The 27,128-nt window shown below is 28.4% G+C and overlaps 2 protein-coding genes and 1 long non-coding RNA gene across 6 annotated transcripts; 2 read left to right on the top strand and 1 right to left on the bottom strand.

Moving 5' to 3' along the window:
* Positions 1-8,132: 8,132 nt before the first annotated feature.
* LOC124953924 (neural/ectodermal development factor IMP-L2) lies at positions 8,133-12,907 on the bottom strand. 2 transcript variants are annotated; one of them, XM_047505995.1, is made up of 7 exons: positions 12,752-12,907; positions 11,527-11,742; positions 11,340-11,404; positions 11,187-11,271; positions 10,279-10,468; positions 9,235-9,548; positions 8,133-9,134 (listed from the first exon to the last, which is right to left on the bottom strand). In XM_047505995.1, exons 2-7 carry the CDS (start codon positions 11,740-11,742, stop codon positions 9,114-9,116), a joined length of 891 nt encoding a protein of 296 aa, XP_047361951.1. In that variant the 5' UTR covers positions 12,752-12,907; the 3' UTR covers positions 8,133-9,113. The 2 variants fall into 2 exon arrangements, with proteins under 2 accessions (XP_047361951.1, XP_047361952.1); XM_047505996.1 differs by having other exon boundaries at positions 9,238-9,548.
* Positions 12,908-15,256: 2,349 nt separating this feature from the next.
* LOC124953921 (GTP-binding protein 2) lies at positions 15,257-19,091 on the top strand. Its single transcript, XM_047505989.1, has 7 exons — positions 15,257-15,579; positions 16,171-16,449; positions 16,518-16,811; positions 16,951-17,211; positions 17,296-17,689; positions 17,811-18,096; positions 18,211-19,091. The coding sequence occupies exons 2-7, from the start codon at positions 16,173-16,175 to the stop codon at positions 18,493-18,495; spliced, it is 1,797 nt and encodes a 598-aa protein (XP_047361945.1). The 5' UTR covers positions 15,257-15,579; positions 16,171-16,172; the 3' UTR covers positions 18,496-19,091.
* Positions 19,092-19,189: 98 nt separating this feature from the next.
* On the top strand, positions 19,190-27,028 carry LOC124953927. Of its 3 annotated transcripts, none has more exons than XR_007102373.1 (3): positions 19,190-21,228; positions 26,076-26,783; positions 26,901-27,028. It is a non-coding gene; the product is annotated as an uncharacterized LOC124953927 (long non-coding RNA). The 3 variants fall into 3 exon arrangements; XR_007102371.1 differs by lacking the exon at positions 19,190-21,228 and adding an exon at positions 23,494-25,886; XR_007102372.1 differs by lacking the exon at positions 19,190-21,228 and having other exon boundaries at positions 25,893-26,221; positions 26,327-26,783.
* Positions 27,029-27,128: the final 100 nt, after the last annotated feature.

Raw genomic sequence — 27,128 nt, 5'->3', positions numbered from 1 at the left:
GAGTTCGTTCGAGGAAGGATTCATTTTTTATTAATGTCGTTATCATCTTTGTTAACGGCATTCTTCGAATCTTCTGACTTACCAAGGGCGGTACATTTATCAAGCGAGAGTACCTGTTGCTCATCGGTTCTTTTTTCTTTCTTTTTTCTTTTCTTCTTCCTTTCTTTTCCTTTTTCCTTTTTTCTTTTTCTTTTTCTTGTTCTTTTTCTTGCAATCCCAATTGGGACCTGGGGAACCAGCAACTCATCACGCTTGTTTTCCGCCTGCCCGCGATTAGTGGAGAGTCAGTCGAGCACCTGGGGGGCCCTTCACTTTTCACACCTCTCGAAATTGTTCCTTCACACCTCCACCACGGGTGGGTACACATTCTCGAGTCATTCTCCCTTGGAAAAATTCATAAACGATCTAATGAAAGACCCATTTCCTTCGACAACTAATCTTCATTTCTATTATCATTACTGCTAATAACATCGGATACAACATCTAGACGCTCCTAATATTTCTTTGAATTCATAGAATTATTGTTCTGATATATGACAAATGTCTTCTGAGATATTGGACTTTCAAAGTTTTTACCGAATCATCATCCTTATCTTTCCATAGTGTTTTCTTAAAATTAAATTATATCAACGCGGTTAGGAAATCTCATAGGAATATATATATTTTCTTAAAATTGCTCAAAATCATAACGAATATGAACATGTAAGATTTTTGCATGGTGTAAAACATTATTATTCTATATAAAATGTCACATGTCAGGTACTCGCGTACATTCATTAGATTTGTATGTGTGTGCATTTGATTTTGTTTAATCCTCTTAGGAGACGATTTGTTTTAAGCGAAAAAAAAAAAAAAAAATAATTGGATATTTTCATCGATGAAATATAATACCGATCATCATTTTTGTCATTAAACAAAATATCTGTTTTTCTCGTTAAGAGATTATGCAATGATTTTCATCGGTTTTTCTTTTTCTTTACCCCTTCCCTCAGCGCCCCTAATGAAAATAATTTCAATGTGAAAAAAAATTGTCGGTATCCTTGAAAAGGTTAAATCATCAAAACTATGCCTTGACCAATCAGGTTTTGGTATGATTAAAAAAAAGGGGTGGGGGAGAGAAGGGAAGGGGAGTGGGTTATTTAAGATTATATGTAGTATAATCCCTATTTAAGATATATTGATAATTTGAAAGAAAGAGGAAGAGGGACAGAAAGAGATAGAGATAGAGAAAAAGAAAGAAAGAAAGAGAGAGAGAGAGAGAGAGAAAAAAGAAGAAAGAGAATTATACCTTTCTAATGATATAAGCTATTCATGCCAAAAACACAGCTTCAAACCGCAAGCAGGCTCGGTCGAAGGCTCAAAGCCGGTCGTAAACGAGCGGAACGCTAATTTATAGCTGACCGCTGCAATACTGGTAATCTAATTAGTTTAATGACCGATAAAACATTCCACGACTTTTTATCCGCATAGCAGATAACTTTATATTCTTTTTGTCTTTATATGTCCCCTATTTTTTCTTCATCTCCTTTTTTTCTCTTCTTCTTTTCTTTTCTTCTTTTCTTTTTTATCTTTTTAAAATTAAGAGAGAACAACAATGACCTTCACAAATATCATCAGCTGTCGTTGGATAATCATATCCCAGAGTCGAAAGGATCTTAGGATATCATTTTTATTCGAGAAAACAAATAAAAACGATGTATAGTTTAATTATAGTAATCGATTTCGATTATTATCGATATTTACCTATTTATTTATTTATTGATTTATTATATTTTATTATTATTGCAATGTATAATCAATCACTCTGTATTCATTCATTTATATATTTTGTTTTATTAGTATTCCAATGCAAAGTTAAAATAAAGAAAGAAAGAAAGAAAAAAAAAAGAAAAGAAGAAGAAAAAAATGGAGAACATTTGATTACAAATATAAATAGAAATTTTTAATTCATAATAGATAGGAAGGAGAGAGTACAAAACGATTTAGTTTAACTGAACTAATTTATTTAGAAGGTTGTTGGTATTTATTTTTATTTATTTTATTTATTTATTCATTCATTCATTTTGTTTCGTTCTTTATTGACCTGCAGTCATGTAAAAAAAAAAAAAAAAAAAGTTTGGTTATAAATAATAATAAAAGCTTCATTCATAATAGATATGAAAGATAAAAGGGAAATAGTAAAGAGGAGAGGGAATCTCCATAATTGAATATTATATGAGGCATAACTAACGACGTAAAACTGTATTATTTCCTTGACTGCTTTCATTTGATACTTCTTACGTTATATTATATACATCTATATACATATATATATATATATATATATATATATATGTATAGATATAGGTGTATATATATATAGATGTATGTGTGTACAGATATATATTTTATGGTTACAAAATTACTGAATGCAAATAACTATCGAAAAAAAAAAAAAAATAAATAAATAAATAAATAAAAATAAAAAAAAGAACAACAAAGCAAAACAGGTTGTGTAGAATTCTGTGAGTGCATGCAAAAACATATGTGATCGTTTTTTTATTTTTTTCATGCTTTTGATAAACGTTTTCTTTTTTTTTTTTTTTTTTTTTTTTTTTTTTTTTTTTTTTTTTTTTTTTTTTTTTTTTTTTAATATTAGACACCCATTGTATCTTTTGTCATAGTTTCAAGAACCATAGAATATTCATTTCTTTAAGATTTTCTTAACATTTTCATATAATTTAATTTCCGCAAAACAAAACAAAACAAAAAAAAAAGAGCAAAAAAAGAGGAAAAAGGAAAACAAAAAATATAAGTATGATTCGATGAAAACATTGAAAGTCTAAGAGAGTAGTAGTTACTTTTGCCACGTATCAGGTTCTTGCATGCACCCATGGAATTAAAGAGTTGATATATGAGAGATCCAATTATATATCCTCGAGGCACAGTCATCGCACATGACTTTTGCATTATTCGAATATAAACAGTTTCGTGGGCAAGTGAATTTTTCTATCGGCAGGATAAAAAGAATACGGTAGTTGAGGCTTTGTAAGAATTTTTTTTTCTTTTTCTTTTTTTTTTTTTTCTTTCTTTATCCTTTTTTTTTTTTTTATATCTTTATATCGAGAAAAGAGACAAGAATAATACTTAAGTTAGATATGCTTTTCGAGAACTCGTCGATCATAACTAAAGAAAAGAGAGACTGACATGAAAAGAAAGAGGGAGAAGGAGGAGGAGGGGGTGGAACGAACGGACGGGACAGTGGGAGGGAGGGAGGTGGTCATTCTCGAACAAGAAACTCATTCCTACTACTCGCGCTACACTTTATTTACACAAAGAAGTCTCGCGAGCCCCCCTTCTTTGTAAAAGAGAAAATAATAATTGGGCGTTTGCATGCCAATGGTCATCAATTCTATGTGAACATCGACAAAGGAGATGATTTCCTCCTCTTGTATTCTCTTGTGTGTTGTTGTTGTTGTTATTATTATTGTTTTGGTGGTAGTAGTAGCAATAAGTAGTATCGTGAATTGTGTTGTACTTTGTGAGTTGAAGAAGGAAAAGGGGAAATATAATTTACAAGCCGCGGAGTTTCTGTGGATTCAGGAAGTGGCCGCGAATAATAATCCATTGTTATTGTTACCAACATTGCGAACTTACAAAAGATCGAGCGAATACACACACACACACACAGAAAGAAAGAGAGAGAGAGAGAGAGAGAGAGAGAGAGAAGGAATGAATGAATGAATGAATGAATGAAAAGTATAATGGAACTCTCTCGTTTTGTTTGTAAATATTTAAATACAAAAAAAAAATAAAAGATTCGATATATTATTTATTTATTATCGACGTTATTAATCTACAACGTTGGATCGTTAGAGAAAGAAATATATACTTCATATATTCGATGGTAATTTCAAATATAAAAAATGATTCTTTTAATTAATTATTTTTTCTTTTTTTTATTCTACGAACTAGAATACAGAGGAATCACTACTTAGGATTATGGGATTCATATACAATGCATCATAATTAAACGGTCAAAGGAAGCGGAAAGCCAAGAACGATAAAAAAAAAAAAAAATAAATAAATAAAAAGAAAAAGTAAAAATAAAGAAAAAACGGGTATAGTATTGTAATTGCCACGTTTCCGTTCCAGATCTTTTTACTTTATAATATACATATATGTATATATATAATATATATATATATATATATATATATATATATATATATATATATATATATATATATATATATATTGTATATCATGATTAAGAGTAAAATACAATAATAATAAAAACAATAATAATAAAGTAGAACAAAATAATCATAAATGTCTGCTCCGTTTGTTGTTCCTCATAACTAATATTCAAATTAATAATAATAAGAAGAATAAAAATAAGAATAAGATATGGGATTAGGCCAAAAGTTCCTAGGCTTGGAATTTTACAATTTGAAAGGAAAAAAGAAAAAAAAAAAGAAAAGGAGAAAAAACAAATAAATCGTGAAAAAGAGTAATCGAATAAAGCTTAACCAAAATATAAGCATAAATTTCTCTTCCATTTTAATTTTTTTCTCGATATATAATATATCTGTTAACGTTTAGAAACTTTTTTTTTTTTTTTCTTTTTTTTATTATTATTATATTTTTCTTTTTTTCGTTTCACAACTTTCCTTTTTTTTTTTTTTTTCTTTTTTTTTTTTAATTAATTAATTAGAACTCTATATAGATACACTTTTTTTTTATATCTCTTAGTAAGACATAGAGAGGTGAGGATAAGAGGGGGAGGATGTGGAGAGGTAGGGCGTTCACTTCTAGAAACGGCAGCCCACTTATTACTTGGCAGAAAACACGGAAGCTTAATTGCTGTACCAGATCGCGCATTAGCCATGCTCGCTCCTCCCTCCACCCTGAATTATACCTAATACAGTTTCTACGTATTCAAGAACAGTCTTACGAGCATTTCTATGAGAAAGTCAGCCTGACTGACTGACTGAATGTGTTGCACCTTCCCTCGTTATTATTACCTTCGGGCAGATGTACCTACGTATGTATGTACGTGTAACTAATGCGTTTCGGACACACAATCTCTCTCTCTCCCTCTCTCTTTCTCTCTCTCTTTCTCTCTCTTTCTCTCTCTCTTTCTCTCTTTCTCTCTTTCTCTCTTTCTTTCTTTCTCTCTTTCACATCTACGCACTCTTTTATCCCGTCCGATAATTCATCCGAGTTTTACCCTTTTCGAATCCAGACTTCATCTTCGAACGAAGTACACGTATTGTTTATCCTTTCCTTCCCACGTCAATTCATGATTTATCCCATTCGTTTATTACAGTTTGTCTTTTCTTATTTATTCGATTTGTCGTGCTTCTCTTTTGTCTTGCTTAATTTTTTCCGTGTTTTCTTCTTTGTTTTTCCTCCTTTCTTTTCTCCTTTTTCCTTCTTTTTTTTTTTTTTTTTTCTTTTTTTCTTTTTTTACCTATAATACAATTAATTAATAATAATTAACTTTAGAATTAATGTGTAAGATATGTACGGCTCTATCCCACATTAGATTCGAATTAACATACATAATATCAGATACCAGTGAATCTTAAGATATTGAAATGACTTGTTTTAATTACATGAAATTACTTGTTAAATTGCTATTAAATGATTTTTATTTTACCTTTTCCTCTTTTTTTCTTTCCTTTTTTTATTTTTTTTTTATTCTTTTTTTGTATTTTTTTGTACGGTACGTTTAACTTCTCAATAATTGAAATTCTTTTCTGATCATAGAGCGTAAAGAAAGAAAGGAAAAGAAAAGAAAAGGAAAAAAAAAAAAAGAAAGAGAGAGAGAGAAAAAAAAGACAATATAAAGAAAAAGACGACATGCGCAGAAAGGAGAACACGCATTCGGATCGCCGTGGAGACGCGCAGTATCAACATTACAACGTTGATTACTGGTATTATGACAACTTCCTCGCGAACGTACTACTCTCTAGGACTACCAACCTACCTACCTACCTACCTTACCTCCTCCTCCTCCTCCTCCTTCTCCTCCTCCTTTTTCTTCTTCTTCTTCTTCTTCTTCTTCTTCTGCTTCTTCCTTTCTCTGAGTAACGAGACTGCTCCGTGTGCATGACGTGCCGAGTGCACGCCTAACCATCACATTCGTATCGTCATCGTCTCTTCTCCGATGCATTTACACGCGCACACCCGATGTATGTGTGTGTATATATGTGTAGAAAGAGAGAAAGAGAAAGAGAGAAGTGCACCTGCAGACCAGTGATCCCTCGATGATGTATATACCACACGCACGATTCTCTCAACATGGAACACAAAAAATTCTCTTGACAACCTCTAACCGCATGTTATACGTTTAGTTCTCATATTTCTTCACCCTTCCACCTTAGTCTCTCAACGTTTCTTCCTCTTTCGCCCCAGTTCCTCTTCTTCTTCTTCTTCTTCTGTTCCTTCTTTTTCCTCATCCTCTTCCTTATCCACCTCCTTCCCTTTTATCTTCCTCCTTTACCAAGTTTTATGAGAATATAAACTATCTACTATATATCTTTATATGAGTACATTATGCTACCAAGAGAAAGTAGTACATCTGTTTATTCTGATTAGCAAGATTATCTATCTTATCATTGATTAAAATGTATTTGTATATATTTATTATATAATCATGGAGGATTGGGTATGATTAACAAAAAGAGAAAGAGAGAGAGAGAGAGAGAGAGAGAGAGAGAGAGAGAGAGAGAGAAAAGTAAGTAAATATAAATAATCGCGGGAGATTTATTTGAAATATATAAGACCGTATCTGATTGGACGTGTTTACTGATTGTTACAAGCGCCATCTATATATTTTGATTGTAATTGAACAGCTGTTCAACTTTATTTTGAGATGGTAAAATCGACATATTTTATATCGACTATATACCATAGACTAGAAATTACCAAAATATATAATTGCCATTGATAGGCCGCATTGACTATTAAAATATGAAAATAATTTATATGTCCCTTATGAGACATACTTAGCGAAAATTTATTATGAGTTGGTCAATCCATAAAAGTTTAAGAAGAAGCTTTGCCATTTAAAATAATATAATATTTTTTTACTTCGTTTGCACAAGCCATTAATAACGTTATTTTGTATATCGACTATAATATCTATTATAGCCCTGTCTTTTTCTTAATCTTCTTCTGATTAGTGTCCTTCTTTTTAACGATCAAAACGTTGTCACTAGTTATAAAATATTAAAAAAAAAATAAAATAAAGTAAAAATAAGAAAAAGATAAAGAACTCGTCTTGGTGAATGTGGATGATCGTAATGGGTATAGTGACTTATCCATGTAGAGTCGGTAAGAATATTACCAGAGAAAAGGCGATGGCTGGCCACCCCCGGAGGCTTCAGAATGCGTAGCGAATTGCTAAATGAAGAACGGTCATCAGTGACTGGCGCGCTTCCTCTTCGCCGCCGGCCTGCTTCTAGTTTATTTGGTTCCGTTTATACAGCTCGTGTCAACCCGAGACGACCGAGTAATTTAGTGTTAAAATATATGCTTCGTCTCCTGAGAGTCGGAGTAGACTCGGCTACTTCAACTACAAAAAAGTCAAGGACTAAGAAAGAAGAGAAAGAGGTAAAAAACGTTCGGGAGAACATTAATTCCAAGAGAATGCGGAAAGCGATTCATCACGTGGCATATGACAGTACGATAAACGATTTGAAACGCTAAGGAAATGTAATCTACTGGCTTGAAAATGCATCAAAGAAATTTATTCAGTTTTATACTTAAAGAAGAAATAACTAAATCGTATGAAACAATAAGAACGCGAGTACTTTTTTTTCGATCGAATTTTCCGCAAAATATAAATATTTAAAATGGCGAATGCGCGAATGTCGAGAACTTTCTTCTGCTGCCATCTATCGACTCATTATTTAGTTATGATTATATTTGGAAAAGTTACCATAAGGATATACGGATAATTACAGATCTCTAGCTTAACATTTTTTCCGACAAAATATTAATTAACATTTCGCGATAAATTATTCGATTTAAAACAAAATATTTATATATAATATTATTACAGAGAATAAATCATAATAATTATGCATCATATGTAGGGACAAAAAAAATGGAATGGACGAAAGTATAAATACTAAACAATGTTGCTAATACATGTTTCTACTTTTTATTGAAAGTTGTATATTTTATATTAATTTACATTACAAAGCGTCGATGTGGAGAAATTACAAGACAATTTTTTCTCATCATTATTTCTTAATGTAATAATAATACTGATAAAGATACCCTCTTTGTTTAATGCAAAATCGAGGTAGCGGTCCATTGACATTAACAATAATTCTGAAAAGCTCTTACATAATATAATCTAAATATCAACGTATATAAAAATATGATAAAAATTAAAAAAAAATAATAATAATAAAAAATATACATAAAAATATGAACAAACAATTTGCACAATATACAAACAAATAAGTACATCGTTTAAAATTACATACTATAGCATAACTACTATTCTTTTTTTTTTCTCTTATTTTTTTTTTTTTCTTTTTTTTTTTCTAATACCGATATATACGATCGTTAAATACATATTAAAAATATATTCATTATGGATGTGAAATAGAAAGAAATTTAAAAAAGAAAAATTACATTGTTATAACTCGACAAATACTATAAGTTCAGCTGTGTGTGTATGTCTGTATGTGTGTGTATGTGCGTGCACATGTGTGTATGTGTGTACATATGTATTATCATAAGACGAATAAACGAGAAGAGAAGAAAGCTATGATAATTTCGTCGGAAGAGATCAACTGGTCGTGTCCAGTTTGATTTATAGCAATCATTGCATGAGTACGCTCGAAGGTGTACTTCGTTAGAAAAATTTCTCAGAGCGAACGGCGATCGAAAGGACAAACATATTAAACTGACGCTCGAAATGAATCAACCGTATTTGCATACTGTCGAAATGATACTTTCACTGTACTCTTTTAAATCTTGAATCAGTATAATCATACGAATTTGAGAACATCGACAATAGGCCTTCGTCGGGTTTTTTCTTCTTTTTTGTATTTTGTTTTTTTTTGTTTGTTCTTTTTTCCTTCTTCTTCTTAATTTTCTTTTCACTTTTAGAAATGCTTCTTTTCGTTCTATGAAAATAATTAAGAAAAGAAAAAAATAATAAAAATGATTTATTTGTCAATGAGATTAATCGTAAATTTGATGAAAAATAGAAAAGAAACAACTTACTACCATTGGATAAAGGAATGTAGTCACACTGTCTTCCTTGTAATCCGATTTGGCATAACAGGTCAAACTTCCCATGTCTGTCCATTCGAGTGGATCTATGACTAAATCACCATTTCTTAAGATCTTATGTCGTGGATTCGAGGACGAATGTATAACTGCCGCGTTATTGTCCAACCAATACGTATAAGGTCTCAGCTTGCCTGTAGCTCTACATGGCAAAACGACCGTAGATCCAATCAGAGCAAATCTCATCGGTGAGTACAGAGTTATCGTGGGTTTATTTTCGCCGTTACAACTGCTGTTTCCATTCTCTCCTAAATCGTAAACACGCAATTCAATGAAAATTATTTCAATGTTAAACTTTCTATCATCAAGTATTTTAATCGTTTATGAATATAAATTACGAGTAACTCGGTAAATCTAAAAATATACAAATAATATCTTATAGGTCATTTAGTTTTATCATTTTGATAAACATTTTTGTAACAAATTTCTAGGATAGTAATATACTGTAAAAGTTGAATAAATATATATATATATTTTTTTTAATAACAGAGACATAATATATATATATATATATATATATATATATATATATATATTAGTCTTATGGTCTATATACTACTTATATTTGTTATCAATTTAATTTCACAATTTCGATAAATATTTTCATAATAAATTTCTAAGATAGACAGAGAGATTGTAACATACTATTAAAATATAATTTATATATTCACGTCGATATAAAATCAAAAAAATATTTTTCATAAAAATTTCTGCTTTATTAAGTAACTATATCTATATGATAAAAATTAAAAAAAAACAAACAAAAGAAAAAATTTTCTCTCTTCCTTTTTGACTTTTAAAACTTGGAAAATTTAAACTTTTTTTTTTTTTCAATTGTTAACAAACTTTTTCACAAAATTATAACGGAACGTATAAACATTTAATTTTTATGTATCATATCAATTATAAGTATTTATAATGTGTATAAACACATTATAACATAAATAAACAGATTAATAAAACAATTATTGTCATTACCATTGATCAAGAGTAAGGTCGGACTGGACAACTGCACTTTCTTGCCAGCTACGGATGCGCAATAAATTAAACCTTGATCGTTCGGTGTAACACATTCTATGACGAGTTTCGAAACAATCTGACCGAGTCCTTCCCATCCGTCGGAAGAAATCTCCATATCCGCCATACTTTTGCCCAGAAACTCGGCTAGCTAGAAATGCAAAAATATTTCCAAGTTGCATCATGCTACTGTAATGATGGATGATCTAACCAACCGATAACACATTACAATCGACTGAAATAATTCCAAAGGAAAAAAAAGAAAATAATAATAAAAATAATAATAATAATAATAATAAATATAATAAAAGGGACCCCGATTCGTCAAGAAATATCAAAATATAGATACGATCGCAAATACATTATTCAAAAATAAAAGAAAAGAGAAAAAAAATATGTATTCTCATCGTTATCATCTCTCTACAATGTACGAATTCATTAATGGCCTTATTCATTTATACACTTCCCAGGTCTCAATTATCCGGTGGATCTCGATTTAACCGGCCTGGCCCGGTCCCGATTAGACCGGTTAATCAAGGTCCTACTGTAATATGCATATTGTTAGAGGTCAACTTCTCTGCGTGGCGTTCCTCAATATCGAAACTATTTATTTCCTTTTTTTTTTCTTTTCTTTTCTCTACTTTTTAAACCTATTTCCTTTGATGGGGGATAGATAATCATCATCCCATAACCAAATGAATGACAAACATTATTATTATTATTACGATTTCCGATGAAATGATGTCGTTTATTATGTCGAAATTTACATTTCTGTCTTTATCTTTTTCTCTTTATCTTTCTATTTCTTTTTTTCCCCCCCTTCCTCTACCAACGGTATATCAGCTGTGAAATCTAGAAATGATAAAAACCTGCTTTTCCGGATCGTTTCCTTTCAACCAAAGAATTTGTGGCGGTGGACTGCCATTAGCTTCACATTGTAACTCGATTCGGTTTCTAAAAATGAAAGAATAATTAAAAAATGAATAAACAAATAAATAAAATTAACGAGCAATTAAACTAACCCGATTGTGGCAGTTAAAGAACTCGCAGGGTTCTTCGTAATTTTCGTCCAATCATGTTGGTAATCCTGAAAAAAAAAAGAAAGAAAAAAGAATAATATCGCAACCAAAAAAAAAAAAAAAAAAAAAAGGAAGCCTAAGTAATCTATTCGAACGTAGGTAAAAATATATTAGTAAAATATTGCAATACCTGTAAATTAATATCAGCCGTTGGAGCAGAATCATCTATGGATATTGAATTCTCATAATTCTTTTCATTGTCCAAATGATTAGAATCTTTGTTAACTCCATGGCCATAAGCACGATTATTTGTTAATAATCTAATTAATGATAAAGGACTTCCAAAGATCATATTCATCGTAACGATGATCAGGAAAAGAGTGGACGGTGTTAAGAATCGTTTCATCTGTGAAAGTTAAAAATAACAAAAAGAAATAGAAAGAAAACCGAGGCTAAAACCGAAACTATAGAAGACGAGGGAACCGGCACGTCCGATCGAAATGATGCAACAAGTAACCTAATTACGAATATATGAAGCTTAAGTGTGCATGTGTTGTGTGTACGTTCGCGTGTTGTGTAATAATTAATAACGTATTTTAAATATCGTTTAATATAATATTTCAATTATCAATAAGATACATGTGCATTTAAATTTTATTCTCTCTTTCTCTCTTTCTCTCTCTCTCTCTCTCTCTCTCTCTCTCTTTTTCTCTCTCTCTTTCTATCACAAACAGCGTGAATATTAATACCTGAATTCTCAAAAAAAAAAAAAAGAAAAAAAAAAAAGAGAATAAAAAAGAGAATAATTATATCAGATATTAAATTGATGTTACAAATGAACTTCTTATATATTGAAAAGGACGCGTTCAGTTCTTAAATTCCAAACGTAGGTTATAGTTGAAATGATTATTTATCTTATCTGACTGCAACTCTCCGATGACTAGTAGCAGGAAATTTAAACGCGACACTCAAATATCATGAAATCATGCAATTCGATTCTGGCCTCATTATGGGAATTTGTACACACCACGATAAGAGAAATCGCATTGAGAATAGTTTTAAATAATTGAAAAGCAAAGAAAGAAAAAAGGCGGGAAAGGTGTCTACTCGGGAAACTTGAAAAAATAATCGATTAATCGTTTTGTCATTATCGTAAAAATCGTAATGTCATTATAATCTCGTTTCAAATAGAAATAAAAAAAAAATTCCATAAATGTCGCGTGTTATTTTAATTTCTTTTTAATGTCTATAATGACGAAACGACGAAAAACAATTTATATTTAGCTTTCTAATATTCGATTTTGCTCATATTGAAGGAAAAGCTAATGATAATAACCCGTAAACGATAATTGTCAAATTTCTACGAGTTAATTGACGAGTTTCAAAAGATATTAAAAATGTTGGGGAAAACTTACCGTCGTTAAAAAAATTCGAAGATAACAAGAAATTAGTAACTTTGTCCTTCGTACTTTTGACAAGGGATGTTCAGGTGACACTGGCAAAGAAAGAAAGAACTGTCTGAATAGAGGAGACGAGATATTGGCACATTTATATATTTCGAATGTAGCAGCCGGCGCCCTCGTTTCTTCCTGATTGGTTGCCTTCGAATGGAGTAGGGTGTTACACCCACACTAACCAATTGAATTCATTATCTGTTCGTCTCTCTCTCTCTCTCTCTCTCTTTCTCTCTCACTCACACTCACTTTCACACTCTAACTCTCACTCTCACTCTTTCTTTCACGTCACTTATTCGTTCAGACGTGTAAACGAATACGTACTTACATCATATATATATATATATATATATATATATATATATATATATATATATATATATATATACACAAGTCTACACATGGCCGTATTGTTTCTACCCTCATCTATGAGCATCGATTTTTTTTCATAAAAACGACGAGATAATTATTTTTATTGAAAGCGATTGCAAGAAGACGAAACGAAAGAGACCACGTAATACTTATTATATCCTTCTTCAATAAACTTCGACGAAACTCTTTCTAATTCGACTTTCTGAGGGATCAACGTACGATATATAACGCGATGAAATGTCGCACAATTTCCGACTTCTTATTTAACAGCTCTGAGGGTAGATTTTTACCTTTTCATCGACCAATTAACAGGATATCGCACGTGTATGTGTGTATATATATATATATATATATATATATATACACTTAATAGAAAACACGAACGAAATTAAGGTTTTAGTTTTATTCTAATAACTGCTGCGTGACGTCATCGCGTGATCCTTACTATCTAAGATTCGGATGATTATTAAAATTATTAACATAACTCATCGTTTACGTTGCAACATTAAATGATAGAATTTAAGATATAAAATTCTAGCATATTGATTTTACATATCAAAATGTTATTATTTTTTTTTCCTATTTTTTTCTTTTATATATATATATATATATATATATATATATATATATATATATTTACACAGAAATTATGAATCAATGGAAGTTCCGAGTTGACAAACGATTCATAAACAATAGTTCCAACGATGACATAATTTTAACTATACGACAAAATTAATCCATTGATACGACAAAATTAATCCATTGATACTTGAAAATTTCTCTTATGTAATATTATCAAATATTATTATAAATATGCAAAACTCCGTGTTATTTTATTCTCGTAACGTTCATAAAATTCATCCGCATGTTTATTATATTCGTCAATTTAAAATAACGCGCAATTTAATAAACTCATCCTACGTGAACCGAGTATTCTCTCTCTCTCTCTCTTTCTCTCTCTCTCTCTCTCTCTCTCTCTCTCTCTCTCTCTCTCTCTCTCTCTCTCTCTTTCTCTCTCTCTCTCCTGCGTGTAGCTGTCTCTCCCCTTGTCTTCCTTTACTCTTTGTAAAAAAAGAAACCATCGAGATTTGCCCAGGGCGAACGAATAAATTAAATCCTCTTTTGACATTGTCCGGCGAATCACAATTTGTGTTTACGTTGTCAACAGATCCAACCGAGATAATACGCCTTCTGAATAGTCCATCAGAGAAGATTTTGTCATCAACAGATACATTCAAACTATGATCCATTTTCGCTACCATACGAATTATAGTATTTCAATATTTTTCAGACCACTTTATTATTACGCAAATACATAATAATACCGATCATATATATCGAGTTATCGTATTACATATGCAATTTACGTAAAATACGATTCATAGATTATTATTTAATTATCGATTAAAATTGAAAAAAAAAAAAATTAACAAGATAGAATTTTGAAGGAGAAAATAAAATATTTATTATGATTAACACCCGTACCGAACTATACATTGATAATATTTTGATAAAGCTTTTTTTTTTCGTTGATGAACGATTAAAATTTATAAGAAAAATTAAAGGATAAAAATCGATCAGAATCGATTCGATCCCTTAGGATCTTTTATTTTCTTCTTTAAATAACAAAGTAAAATAAATACATAGGTATATATCATACGTAATTTAGTTTGCAATATTTGTGTTGCAGAACATAAAGGCGTAAAGGATATAAGACACGCGTTCGCCTAAGGGTTAATGTAAATAGGACACGTGACACTTGAATCGAGGGATTCCTACCCTTATATATTCTTTTCAAGTACACTCGTCCAAAAAAATCAACCCCTCTATATTCGGACAAAATATACGAATAAGTACGTTTGAAAGATTTTGGAAAAATTATTGATAATTCAAAAACTTCATAATGTTTATGTTAGGTTAGGAAGATTTGTTTGTTTTTTTTCTACAATTTCAAATTTTTAATAATTTCTGTCAAACGATATATGCAGCTACCTTTATTTATATCATAGATGACGCTACGTGTTTCTATTTTATTATTCACTATAGATCGCGTTTTTTATTTAATGTTATATTACTCGCGTAAATTTTCATATGGTAATGACGTCAACACTCAAAAATTCGGATTGGAAAATGTTTCTTCTATGAAAAGATAAAAAGACAAAAAAATAATAAAAAAAAAGAAAAATAAAAATACAATTATTATTCACATATAAACAGTATAAAGATGATCGAAGACTTTAAACATAATTATATCAAATTGCATCATTTGTGTTACATTTTTGGATGTTGGTAACTCTAGATTGAAGGAATATTTGTCATGGCGGCCACAACTACAGCAAGAAGCTTGGATGATTGAGTAATTTTGGATTGGAACATACATTTATATCGAAGAAAAGTTTAAAATTTTTGAAAATGTAGTAAGTAAACATTAATATTTTTAATATAAATTTTTGGTTTAGCCTTCTGTTCATTTGGAAGATGTTACGTCATAATTCTATCGAATATTTTAGATAACAACTGTCATTTCACTTTCAAACAGCTGTACATCAAACATAAGTACTAAATAAATTCATTTTTTATTTTTATTCCTTTGAAAACGATTTTACTATTTTTATTTGTATACAAACGTGCGTACGAGTGGACGCACATTTTGTCCTTCTTATGTTTGACTTCACGACATAATATATACATCTGTTTATGTTATGTTGGCATATATATATATATATATATATATATATATATATATAGTTAGTGTGTCATGTATTCTTTTATGTCAAGTCTTGTCTCTCTCTTTTTTATTAAAAATGAGAAACATCCCGTTAGTATCATATTATTAATTTCTTGAATAATTAGAGAAACATTAGGACATTGATATTGTATCATTTTATACGTTATTACATCATTCAATTTTTTTCAAATGAATAATACTGATAAATGATTTTAACATTAAGTATTGTTTAATACAACGCCATTTCATTTGGTTAATAATATTTACCGATAATTTTTAGATATGGAGTCATTCTTAGCATTATTTGACCCAGAGGATGACAAAAATATTATAAGAGGCACGTGGGATGACTCAGAGACTAAAGAAAATGATGTATCAGATTGTGAAAATTACAGTGCTGATGAAAATCAAGAAGAAAAATTACCACCAGAACCAGAGCAAGGCAATGTTGAATATAAATTGAAATTAATAAATCCATCTAATCAACGATTCGAACATCTTGTTACACAAATGAAATGGAGGCTCAGAGAAGGTCATGGAGAGGCAATTTATCAAATTGGTAAAATTAAATATTTCTCTAAACATTGTTTATAAAATATCCAGTCTATCATTGATAAATTTATATAGGTGTTGAAGATAATGGAAGATTGACAGGCTTATCAAAAGATGAACTAAAGGCATCTCTTAAAACTTTAAAAGAAATGGCTTCTAGATTAGGTGCGACAACTTGTGTGCTTCGTGAAAGAGTTGCCATTTCTAAATATAAAAATATTAAGGAAAAAAAATGTGATGGTGAGAGAAGAGTAGCCGAAGTTCTGGTGAAGAAATTACGAAAAGACGATAGAGAGGATCAAGGAAGTGTTGTTGACTTGAGATTGGCAGTAATAGGTGCTCAGGATGCTGGAAAGTCAACTCTCTTAGGTGAGAGGCTTAGCAGAGGACATTTAAGGTAGAGAAGTATACTTAAAGTTTGCTCTGCAATATTTATTTTGCTCATTCTATTTTATCCATCTATAATGAAGATAGTATATTTGAGTTATAAGAAGGAATATCTATTTAGGAGTATTAACGCAAGGTGAATTAGATAATGGTAGAGGGAGAGCAAGATTAAATATGTTACGACATCTTCATGAAATAAAAACAGGCCGCACATCGTCGATTTCGCACGAAATTATTGGATTTGATAACGAAGGACATGTCTTAAATTACGCTGAAATGACAACGGCTGAAGAAATTTGCGAACATGCTTCGAAAGTTGTTACCTTTATAGATTTGGCTGGTTATCGCAAATATTTAAGAACAACAGTTTCTGGATTAACTGGTAAAAGATCTTTTTAACGTATCCCTTCTTTTTATTACCTCGAATTAAATTAGATAATAAATAAAAAATAATTTAATGTTATAGGATATTCTCCTCATTATGTCATATTGGTGATTGCACCACCAATGAACGAAGCGTCACAAGAACATATGGCTCTTTGCCTGACATTAAGACTTCCATTTTTCATTGTTTTAAATAAAAATGATCTTGGGTTTTATGATACTCATGATACCTTAGTTCAACTAGAAAATGCTATACAAGCGCATGGTTACTCTAAACAATTATTATTATATAATATTAATAACAATATATCACAGTATTATGAAACAGATATTATACCAGTATTTACAGTCAGTTGTGTTACTGGAAAAGGTTTAGGTGAACTAACATCATTTATTAGAAACTTACCACCATCTGAAACAAATCCTACGGATTCAGATCCAGAATCGTGTCTATTCCAAATTGATGAAACATTTAGGTAAGAATTGTGTGTGAAAATAATATCACATTATCTTAAATATTTTCTTATAATACATAGATTAAATGTAATAATATAAAAATAATAATATTAGTAGTATGTAATAATCAAAATATTGTAGAGTTGCTGGTTTAACTCAACCTGTTTTGGGTGGTTTACTTGTAAAAGGTGCAATTGCACCTGGAACACGATTATTGGTAGGACCTTTACCTGATGGTAAATTTAGCCCTGTAAAAGTTGCTAGCATACATCGTAACAAAGCTCCTTGTTGTTTGGTACGAGCATCACAAAGTGCCAGTTTAACTTTGGCACCATCGACAAACCATAGTCCACCTCTACCACATTTTCGACCAGGCATGGTTTTAGTTTCTGTGCGAGATAAGCCACATGCAACTTTATTTTTTCAAGTAAATAATGTTCTTTAATTGATCTAATTTTAATTTCATTTCATCTAAACTATTTATACAAAGCAATATTTTTATAATGAACGAAAAATATTCATTCTTAATTGTATGTTTCAGGCTACTGTATTAATTGTTTACCATGCTACTGCAATTTTTTCTGGTTTTCAAACTACTGTTCATGTAGGTAACGTAAGGCAAACGTGTATAATTGAAGGTATAATGGATATGAAAGACAGAGGTTTACAAACAAATGACACAGCGTCTATATTATTTAGGTTTGTTAGTCATCCAGAATACCTTCATGTTGGAATGCGACTTTTATTAAGAGAGGGTCGTACCAAAGGAATTGGTAAAATCACACAAACTTTTCCTTTAATTGGTTCCCAACATACTATACAATAATTGAAAATAGATGACTATGTAAAATAAAATACTTATATAACACAATTAGTTAGATAACACATGTGCGTGTTTATTGTGTATGTACAGTATATTATTTTAAAGAGAGGTACTTGACTTTAAAGAGATCTTCTTTAAAAAAAAAAAAGAAAAGAACGAAGATAAAATGAAAGTTGCATAGTTTTAGAAAAAGATTAAATAAATACATATCTTCACGTTGATAGATTTCAAAAATATCAAAATATTACTTTGCTATTTTCTAATAAGAAAATAAATTCAAAGAGACCATTTTGTTTAAACTTACTATAATTTAAATCATAACTTATATACAGAAAGAAAATTTTATTTCATTGAAAATATGTTGATTTCTTTTACAATAAAATTTATAACGAAAACCTAGTAGATTTAAAATGAATAAGGTGTTACCAAGATAAATAAAATATAAATATTATGTTTTACTAAATAATAGTGTAGTATATAACAGAATCTATTTAGAATTTCAGTGTAGCATAGAGTGTGCTTAAAAAAGAATGTTACCATATATTTTTCGTATGTGTAAAAAATAATATGTAATATTATAAACACTACTTTTTCTCTGACATTTAAATTTAATATTTCTTTTTCCCTAAAATGAGTTCATTGAATCAAAATATTTCCATACAAATAAATTCCATTTAAATATTGAAAGTTATAATTTCATATCTCTAAAAAAAAAAAAAAAAGAAAAATAAATAAATAAATAAATAAATAAATAATACCAATAAAATATTATCATAATTGATTCCAAATATTCGAAAGCATAATAGATCTTTAATATTTGGTACTTAATTTTTCTAAATAGATTCCTATTAAGTTGAGTTAAGGTATGGTGGTAAAAAAAAAAAATAAAATGTTTTTAGATTTTATCACATTGTATCTATTTCTTAAACAGTTCTCAATAATTTTGTTTTTAACATATTTAAATTTCAAATATTAACACAAATTTTTGTTGTCAATAATTTATATATCTATGCCAGTCTTATTTTTTGTTCAGATACAATAATTTCAGTCATTTTGTTAAGTTTCTTATTAAATTTATTAATGAACTTTTCATCTGTTATTTCAGCTTGACAATGATTTGTGTATTGTGTGCGTACCCTTTTTTGCAGTTTCTTTAAAGATATCTCACCTTTGACAGATACTATATTTAAAATAGTATTTTTCCAATTAAATTTAGTTGTTTCCAATGTATTTTTATTTTTGACTTCATTTAAAGTTTCTGAAATTACATTCAGATCATCCATATTATTTTTTTTAGTAACAGGAGATTCCTCTGCGTTCTTCATTGATGGAGAGAGCTTTCTTTTCTTAGATTTCTTTTTTTTGCTCGAAGATTCCAATTTCTCAGTGCAGTTGTTGTCAGACAATCCATTATTCGTATTACTTTGTTTATCACATTTATTTTCTTTAAATATATTTTCATTATTTTGATTTTCTGCGATATTATTATCCACGTTATTTTTCAAACTTTTATCTTCTTCCGTATGAACTTCTACTTTATGATTACCATTGGGCTCTACAATTCAAACAAGAAGATTTAAAATCGAGTAATAACATAATTTTCAAATATAAGATTACTCAAACTTACCTCTAATTTGTTCTTGCTTTACATTATTATTTACTGCCTGTTGATAAGCTTTTTCCATTTTTGCCCAAACACTTTCAACTATTAACTTATTTGTTTTATATCCAAATGCATTATTAATAAAATTGATGAATTTGACTTTTTTCCTGGGAATGTTTTCACATTTTGACAAAGCTTGTAAAAAATTTTTTTCTGCAGTAGACAAATCTTTATCTGTCTCAAGTACATTATTTACAATTTTAAGCCATTCTTGTTGTTTACGTTCACCTTTACAAGCTGTAGATTTTGGAACATAGTCTTTACCACCATATCGTTCTGCCTCAGTTATACATTTTGTATGTTGTACATATTCTTGTTCCCTTAAATTGTTTTGACTTCAAATAGAATATATTCCAAAAATGGAAATTAACAAATACTTACCGAAAATCTTTTAAACAATCCACACATGTTAAATAAGGTTTGTTACGACACTGAAATTGATAGTGTTTAGAAACACGTGGTTTTTGTAAAGTTTCCCCGCAATGATTACAAGTAAAAACAACCATATTAGTTATTTTATTATTATACTAAAAATATTATTAAATAATACTATCAGAGAAAAATTTAATTTTTATGATATGTAATAAATCCTAATAAATATGAAAAATGCTAAAATCGCTAACACGTTTTAAACACACACGAACGACTGCATAAATCGTACCTAATCACAAGGAATAGGTTATGTTAGCACACGCGAGTTTGAGTTTACGAATGTAAATTACCGCCATGAAAAATACGATTCCAAATTAAAACATGATACGCGGATTATAATACAATTTTATAATAATAAAATAAATTTCATATAATTATAAAATTAAATAAATAAATAATTACAATATATTAAATTTCAGTGCATAATAATAATTTTTTACTAAATATGATTTTGATTGCAAATGACCCCTATTGCATGAATATGTTAAAACAAATTATAGACATCTTCCTAACTTGAAAAGATCATTAGTAAAAAAAAAATTTTACAGGCTCTTTGTGACTAAGACACAGCCATATAAATTTTTCTTATTAAGACTATTCACTATCCTATGAAAATAAAAATATAAAAAGGAAAAAAGAAAGTAAGTATAGTTCATCCTTTAACCTATATTCTTTATTCAAGAATTAGGTCTGTTCTCCTTAATAGAGAACAAATTACAAGATAATTTCCTAGTATGTCCATGGATAAACATCCTGTATATATAACATTGTAATAAACATGAAATCCATTTTATTACTATTCATTTTTAGCTACAACAAGTTTATAAAATATATATATATATTACAATATTAGAAATAAAGAATTAAAAGTAGAGGTAATTGTAATACATAAAATAATATGACATTGTATTAAAAATATAAAATTTTATAAGTAGTACCAATAGGTAAAATAACAATTAGGTTGAATCATAAGTGAATTATTTTTTATCAAACATTTATTTTGCTTTCATATTCCTACTTGCTGACTCCCTAATTTCTACAAGTGGCGATAAACAATTGATTGTGAAATATTTAACCTTTTTGTTATATCTCTTGTTGATTGACGTGGATTTTGTTCCAATATTTTTTTTAGAAGTCGAAAGGATGTCCCGCCTTCGGTTCGTTTCTAAAGTCATATCTGCAGAATGAAATTTGGCAAATTTATTTCTAATTGCCCGATCGGTTATTAGTCCTTCACTATAAACAATGGATATTTTTTCAGATGTCTCCTTAGCCCTATTGTTTTGTTTAAATTCCTAAAGCATCACATAATTCCTCTCATCATTCATTCAACATTTTGGGGGTTAGAAATAATAGTTTAATGTAACATGCCCCCACACAAAATATTTGTCAGAATATCAATTGAACTCTTATCTATTTAGTAAAAGCAAAAACTTGTTTGTCCCGGTAACTTATATTGGATAGATATGAACAATAGATTCTACTCAGCTGCATCGTAAATTATTTATGATTCGACCTAATACATATTTTATTAAAATAAATTATAATTATTATTTGTATAAAATGTGAGTATAAATTGTTTAAAGTGTTCAAATTTGTTTCATATATTGTAAAATTCAACTTATTTCCTATGAATAATAAAATAAACAACTAAGTAAATAATTAAAATAATAAAAAAAATAATAAAATCAGCTTTCTTAATAAATTCTTCGACACTTTCTTTATGTAAATCTGATATTCAGTCTGGCAAATTAGATCTTTATTTTTTTTGAAATCATCATTTTTATCTATATATATATATATATATCTTTTTCATTTTTATCTGTGTGTACGTATGCATATCATCAGTTGTGTTTATTTAATGCATAATATACACTTAATGCATGAACGTGCAATCTTAAATATACGATGCATATATGTATATTACATATTCGTCGTTGCTATATATAATATAGCATATATTTTTGTTTTAATCCACACGTCGTCATTTGTTTTAACAAGATAATAGGCTACAATTATAGCAAATTAATTTTACCAGTTGATTTAATTATCAGAATTTATAAGTTATATTTTGTAATAATTGGATATTATAAATATATGATATTTGTATCTTATTTTTAACAGATTGATAATAAAAACGTATAAAAAAGAAATAATAATTTTATGTAATATAAATACTTGAAAACAAACAATATATGAAGTCGTAATAATTAATTTACAATCATAGAAAAAACTTGCATGTAAACAATTTACACTCACATCATATACATCTAAACATTTGATTTTTAAAATGACTAGTCTAGTCTAACAGCAGGATTTCTTTCTTTAAAACAGATTTTTATAATAATTTATAATATCATTTTTTTAATTACATTTGTCCCTTATATCTATCAAAATCATACAATCTTTTTTAAAGTTTCTGAAAACATCTGATAGTATTAGTAAAAATATCTTCTACTTTATGTTATATATTTTAATATTTAAGTAATTAACTCACTTGAATTTTAGAACAAAAGGGAGAACTATGATATTAATTAATCTATCAAATGTTTTCAGAAAATAAATTGTTTAACACAGCATTATTTATAATAGTTAATTTCCTTTGAAATCTAAAATGTTCATTAAATTTTATATACAATTATTTATGTTTGTGTGTGTGTGTGTATAAATATTTTTCCTTAATAATTTCTTCAAATTCTTTTACATATTATATTATAAAATAGTAAACTATATTATAAAAAAAAAAAGAAATTAAGAAAAAAGATAAAAATTATAAAAATAAAGAAAAGAAAATCATACTAATTGTAAATCAATGTTATTAGTAATATACACATTTTTTGAGTATAGTAAATTGTTTTGATAAATATTTTATCAAATTGATTACTAAGTCATACATACAAAAAATGAATAATTAATAATAATTGTCCAAAAAGAAAAATTCATTACATGGTATGTAAATACTTGTCATACGCGACATTAATTTTCGTGTTAATTAATTACAACAGTAATTATGATATAATGCTATTATATGAACCTCATCATATACATTGCTTCACAATAGATATTACATTTTAAAATCTGTAAGTAACTGTAAATTTAATAACAATTATAATTTTTCAATTCAAATTAAACTTGCTTCTGCTTGTTTCTTTTTCTTTCTTTTTTTTTTTTTTTGTTGTTTTTTTCTTTTTTTTTTTTTTCTTTTTTTTTCTTTTTTTTTCTTTTTTTTAGCACAGAATACAAAAAAGATAGCAACAGTATTTGATTAGAAACTAACACATCTCATTTTTATCTACAAAACTAATCAACTTTGTACGTATTACTTTGAAGGCTGTGAGAATTAAAATTGTTTAAGGAAAAATTTGAATGCAGAATGAAGTATTTTTTTCATATTTTTTACCTATAATACAATCTTTATTTCACAAATGCTTCCGACGGTATTCGTCCATGTTTGAAAAGTTCTTGAAAAGCTAAAATTGCATTTTCATAATTCCAGTGAACTTCCTGCAAACATTTCAAACTCCATTCTGAATTCATGTTCGTTTCTTGACTTAATGTTAAAGCCATTTTTTGTTTTACGTCTTCTGTTAATTGCGGCGATTGTATTTCTGTTAAAGTTTTAGATCCACTTGGTATATCAGACATTTGTACTGAGAAATTATCAGTGATTAATTTTTTACGTTGTTCTTCGGTAGGAAGACTAATATGCAATTGCTCATTACAGATGCAATAGCCACTTCCTTTTGGTATTATGATAAATGTCCTATTGAAATAACGTAATTGATCACCTTTATTATTCAATTCGTCAAATAATCCTGTTACTGTGATTAACATCATTCCTTCCTGTAATAGGAAAAAAAAAAAAAAAAAAGAAAAGTAAATTTTATTTATCAACTTATTTATATAGTATATAAAAAATTTCTTCTTAATATTCTTCAAATAATATTAACTTACGCTTACAATACTGACATCCATTGTAAAGGTATTTAAGTGATGCTTTATTCGTGGTAGTCCTATTATAAAAGATAGGACTGGTAATTTACCTTGCTTTAATAATTTTTGCCTCTTATTATTATTAATTATTCTAAACAAATTTCTATTCTCTGAAAGATATGCACTTAATCTGAAAATTCCAATAATTTACAATAACATTATGATCTATAATATATCGTAAAAAGTATAATATATTATAAATTTTTTCACTTACTTGTCAGTATTTTGAGGATTATTTATCACTGTCAAACTGAAACGTGCATGCTCATCGTATGCATCTAATAATAGATGCCTATTTTCACTATCAAAAATAATAAAATATTGTTGCAAGAATTGACTTGCTATGTCTTGTGCTTTAGTATCTGTGACAAATAATCGTTGAGTAGGAGGCATTTTTGTTGTATCATTTGCAACGTCAAATAATATTGGACGTGGTAATTCCATACCATCCTTTAAAACAGATAAACTTTTAGTAAAATCATTATTATATTTATACATAATTATTTTCTTAATACAATATAATATAACTTCTTCTATTATATACTCAATAATTAGATTATTTCCTTACCAGTCTTAAAAGCTTAGGAAATATTTTCCGTACACCGCTGTTGTTAAGAAAGAAGAACCAGAAACACAAAAACTCCAAGTTAGTTGTGATAACAAAAAAATTTATTGTATTATTATATAATAAATTATCAAAGAATGCAGATATTAATTAATTTTATTAATTAAACATAAAGAATTGTATTTAATATAAAAATCGTTAATAATATTCACATATAAAATCAAAGATTAAATATTGACAATATTTGTAGAAATTTATCAAAATACATATTCTACATTCTTTGGCAAATGTTTTTCATTAAAAATAAAGAAAAAATTATGTAAAATATAATAATACATTACCTAATATAGTCACTTTGACGAGACATATACCTATTGGAGACAGGATTTCCTGCCAATCTTAATTCTTCTAATTGTAATTCTTTTATAGCATCTAACTGCCCCATTTCTTTTATCTACAACAAATACATATATATGTATGTTTTTTTACATTATATATATTTGTATTTTGTTAGATTTATGTATATATATATATATATATATGATTTACCTTATTATCTCCTATATAAAGTATTTTTAATCTTGGAAATTTTTTATATAGTACATCAAGTTTTTCAATCATATGTAACTTGTTACCGTCTAGGTTCAATGCTTCTAACGTGGGTATATACTCGGAAACAATATCTAACACTGCCATTAACATAATTGGTCGAGATAGCGCACAAAAGTAATCCGCAATAAGGTCTATAACAAAAACATATTTTATACTAAATAAGTATTTTATAATAATAAGTAATTTAATAATTCCATGCAAAAATCATAAATTAATTGCTTGACCAACCAGGATCATGATGAAATTTCGATAAATCTAAAGCATTTGTTTCTGGAACATATCGTTTAATCATAGCTTGCTTTAATCTTTCTTTTAAAGCATCACTGATTTCACACTGTGGAAGTCCTAATTTAATTTTTACTCGAAGTTTAAATCCATTTGTTGTTGTAATTTTACGATCACAATGAAGAAGAACATTTGCTGCTTTTTGACTATCAACATAAAAGGATGCTTCATTTCCTGAGGTCTTATACTACAAATAATTTTCAAAAAAACATTAAAAGTCTGGAAAGTTGAATTAATAGACAGGAATTATAAAATATCTATTATAAATGTATTTACCATTATAGGTACAAAAGCTTCTGAAGCAATGCTATTAAGACTACTCAAAATATAATCTTTTGTATATTTTGCCCCAAATGGTATCTAAAAAATAAATAGATAAGTATACATATAAATAGTATATAAATAAAAACAATCACACATTAACTCGAAATATTTACCGTAATTTTATACCAGCTAGTTTCACCAGCAGGTAGTGATTGAGACATTGATAAGATACCATTACGAAGTGCTCTATGTGGTAAAGGACTATTTCTTCCTCGAGATAAACCTCTACTCCTTCTCCAAACAATGACTTGTCTATTGTTATTATTGGAAGTTCCTGCCATTGGAATATCATTATCTAATGTCAAAGTTAAACTTCTTGATATATCTCTGTTCGATCTTCCTTGAGGTTTAAAAGACACACGACGTCTATTTCCAAATGTTCCATCGCTTGTTCTTCCAACACGATCATCATGTCCTGTATGATACAGTATAATAAAATTTAACGTTATTAATAAACTAATTATTAACATTGACAATATAACTAATATCGCAATTATGACAAAATCCATGGAATTAATGAATACTCTTTTTTAGATTGGACATATTCTATTTGCATATTTTGCATATTTCCTATGACTTTATAAATAATTGATAAAACATTCAAGAGTTTATATTACTATTGTAATTATAAATAATACCAAAGTAATATTTGTCTTCTGGATTATTGGTCCTTTTGCCTCCTCTTACCCATACAGTTTTGTTAGGTTTTTTTGACATTTTCAAATAATTACATAGAATATAAAATCAGAATCACAAAACATT

Source organism: Vespa velutina, chromosome 13 (genome assembly GCF_912470025.1).
Source record: "Vespa velutina chromosome 13, iVesVel2.1, whole genome shotgun sequence".
NCBI lineage: Eukaryota > Metazoa > Arthropoda > Insecta > Hymenoptera > Vespidae > Vespa > Vespa velutina.
The sequence above is the reverse complement of the archived record's forward strand: the minus strand, read 5'-3'. Positions and strand labels throughout refer to the sequence as shown.

What these genes read in the sequence shown, in the direction of transcription:
- LOC124953921 (XM_047505989.1), top strand. Translation starts at nt 16,173, where the DNA reads ATGGAGTCATTCTTAGCATTATTTGACCCAGAGGATGACAAAAATATT. An exon ending in AGAGGCAATTTATCAAATTG is followed by an intron (nt 16,450 to 16,517) that starts GTAAAATTAAAT and finishes AAATTTATATAG; the next exon opens with GTGTTGAAGATAATGGAAGA. An exon ending in AACAGTTTCTGGATTAACTG is followed by an intron (nt 17,212 to 17,295) that starts GTAAAAGATCTT and finishes TTAATGTTATAG; the next exon opens with GATATTCTCCTCATTATGTC.
- LOC124953924 (XM_047505995.1), bottom strand. Translation starts at nt 11,742, where the DNA reads ATGAAACGATTCTTAACACCGTCCACTCTTTTCCTGATCATCGTTACG. An exon ending in CGGCTGATATTAATTTACAG is followed by an intron (nt 11,405 to 11,526) that starts GTATTGCAATAT and finishes TTTTTTTTTCAG; the next exon opens with GATTACCAACATGATTGGAC. An exon ending in CATTCCTTTATCCAATGGTA is followed by an intron (nt 9,135 to 9,234) that starts GTAAGTTGTTTC and finishes TTATTTTCATAG; the next exon opens with AACGAAAAGAAGCATTTCTA.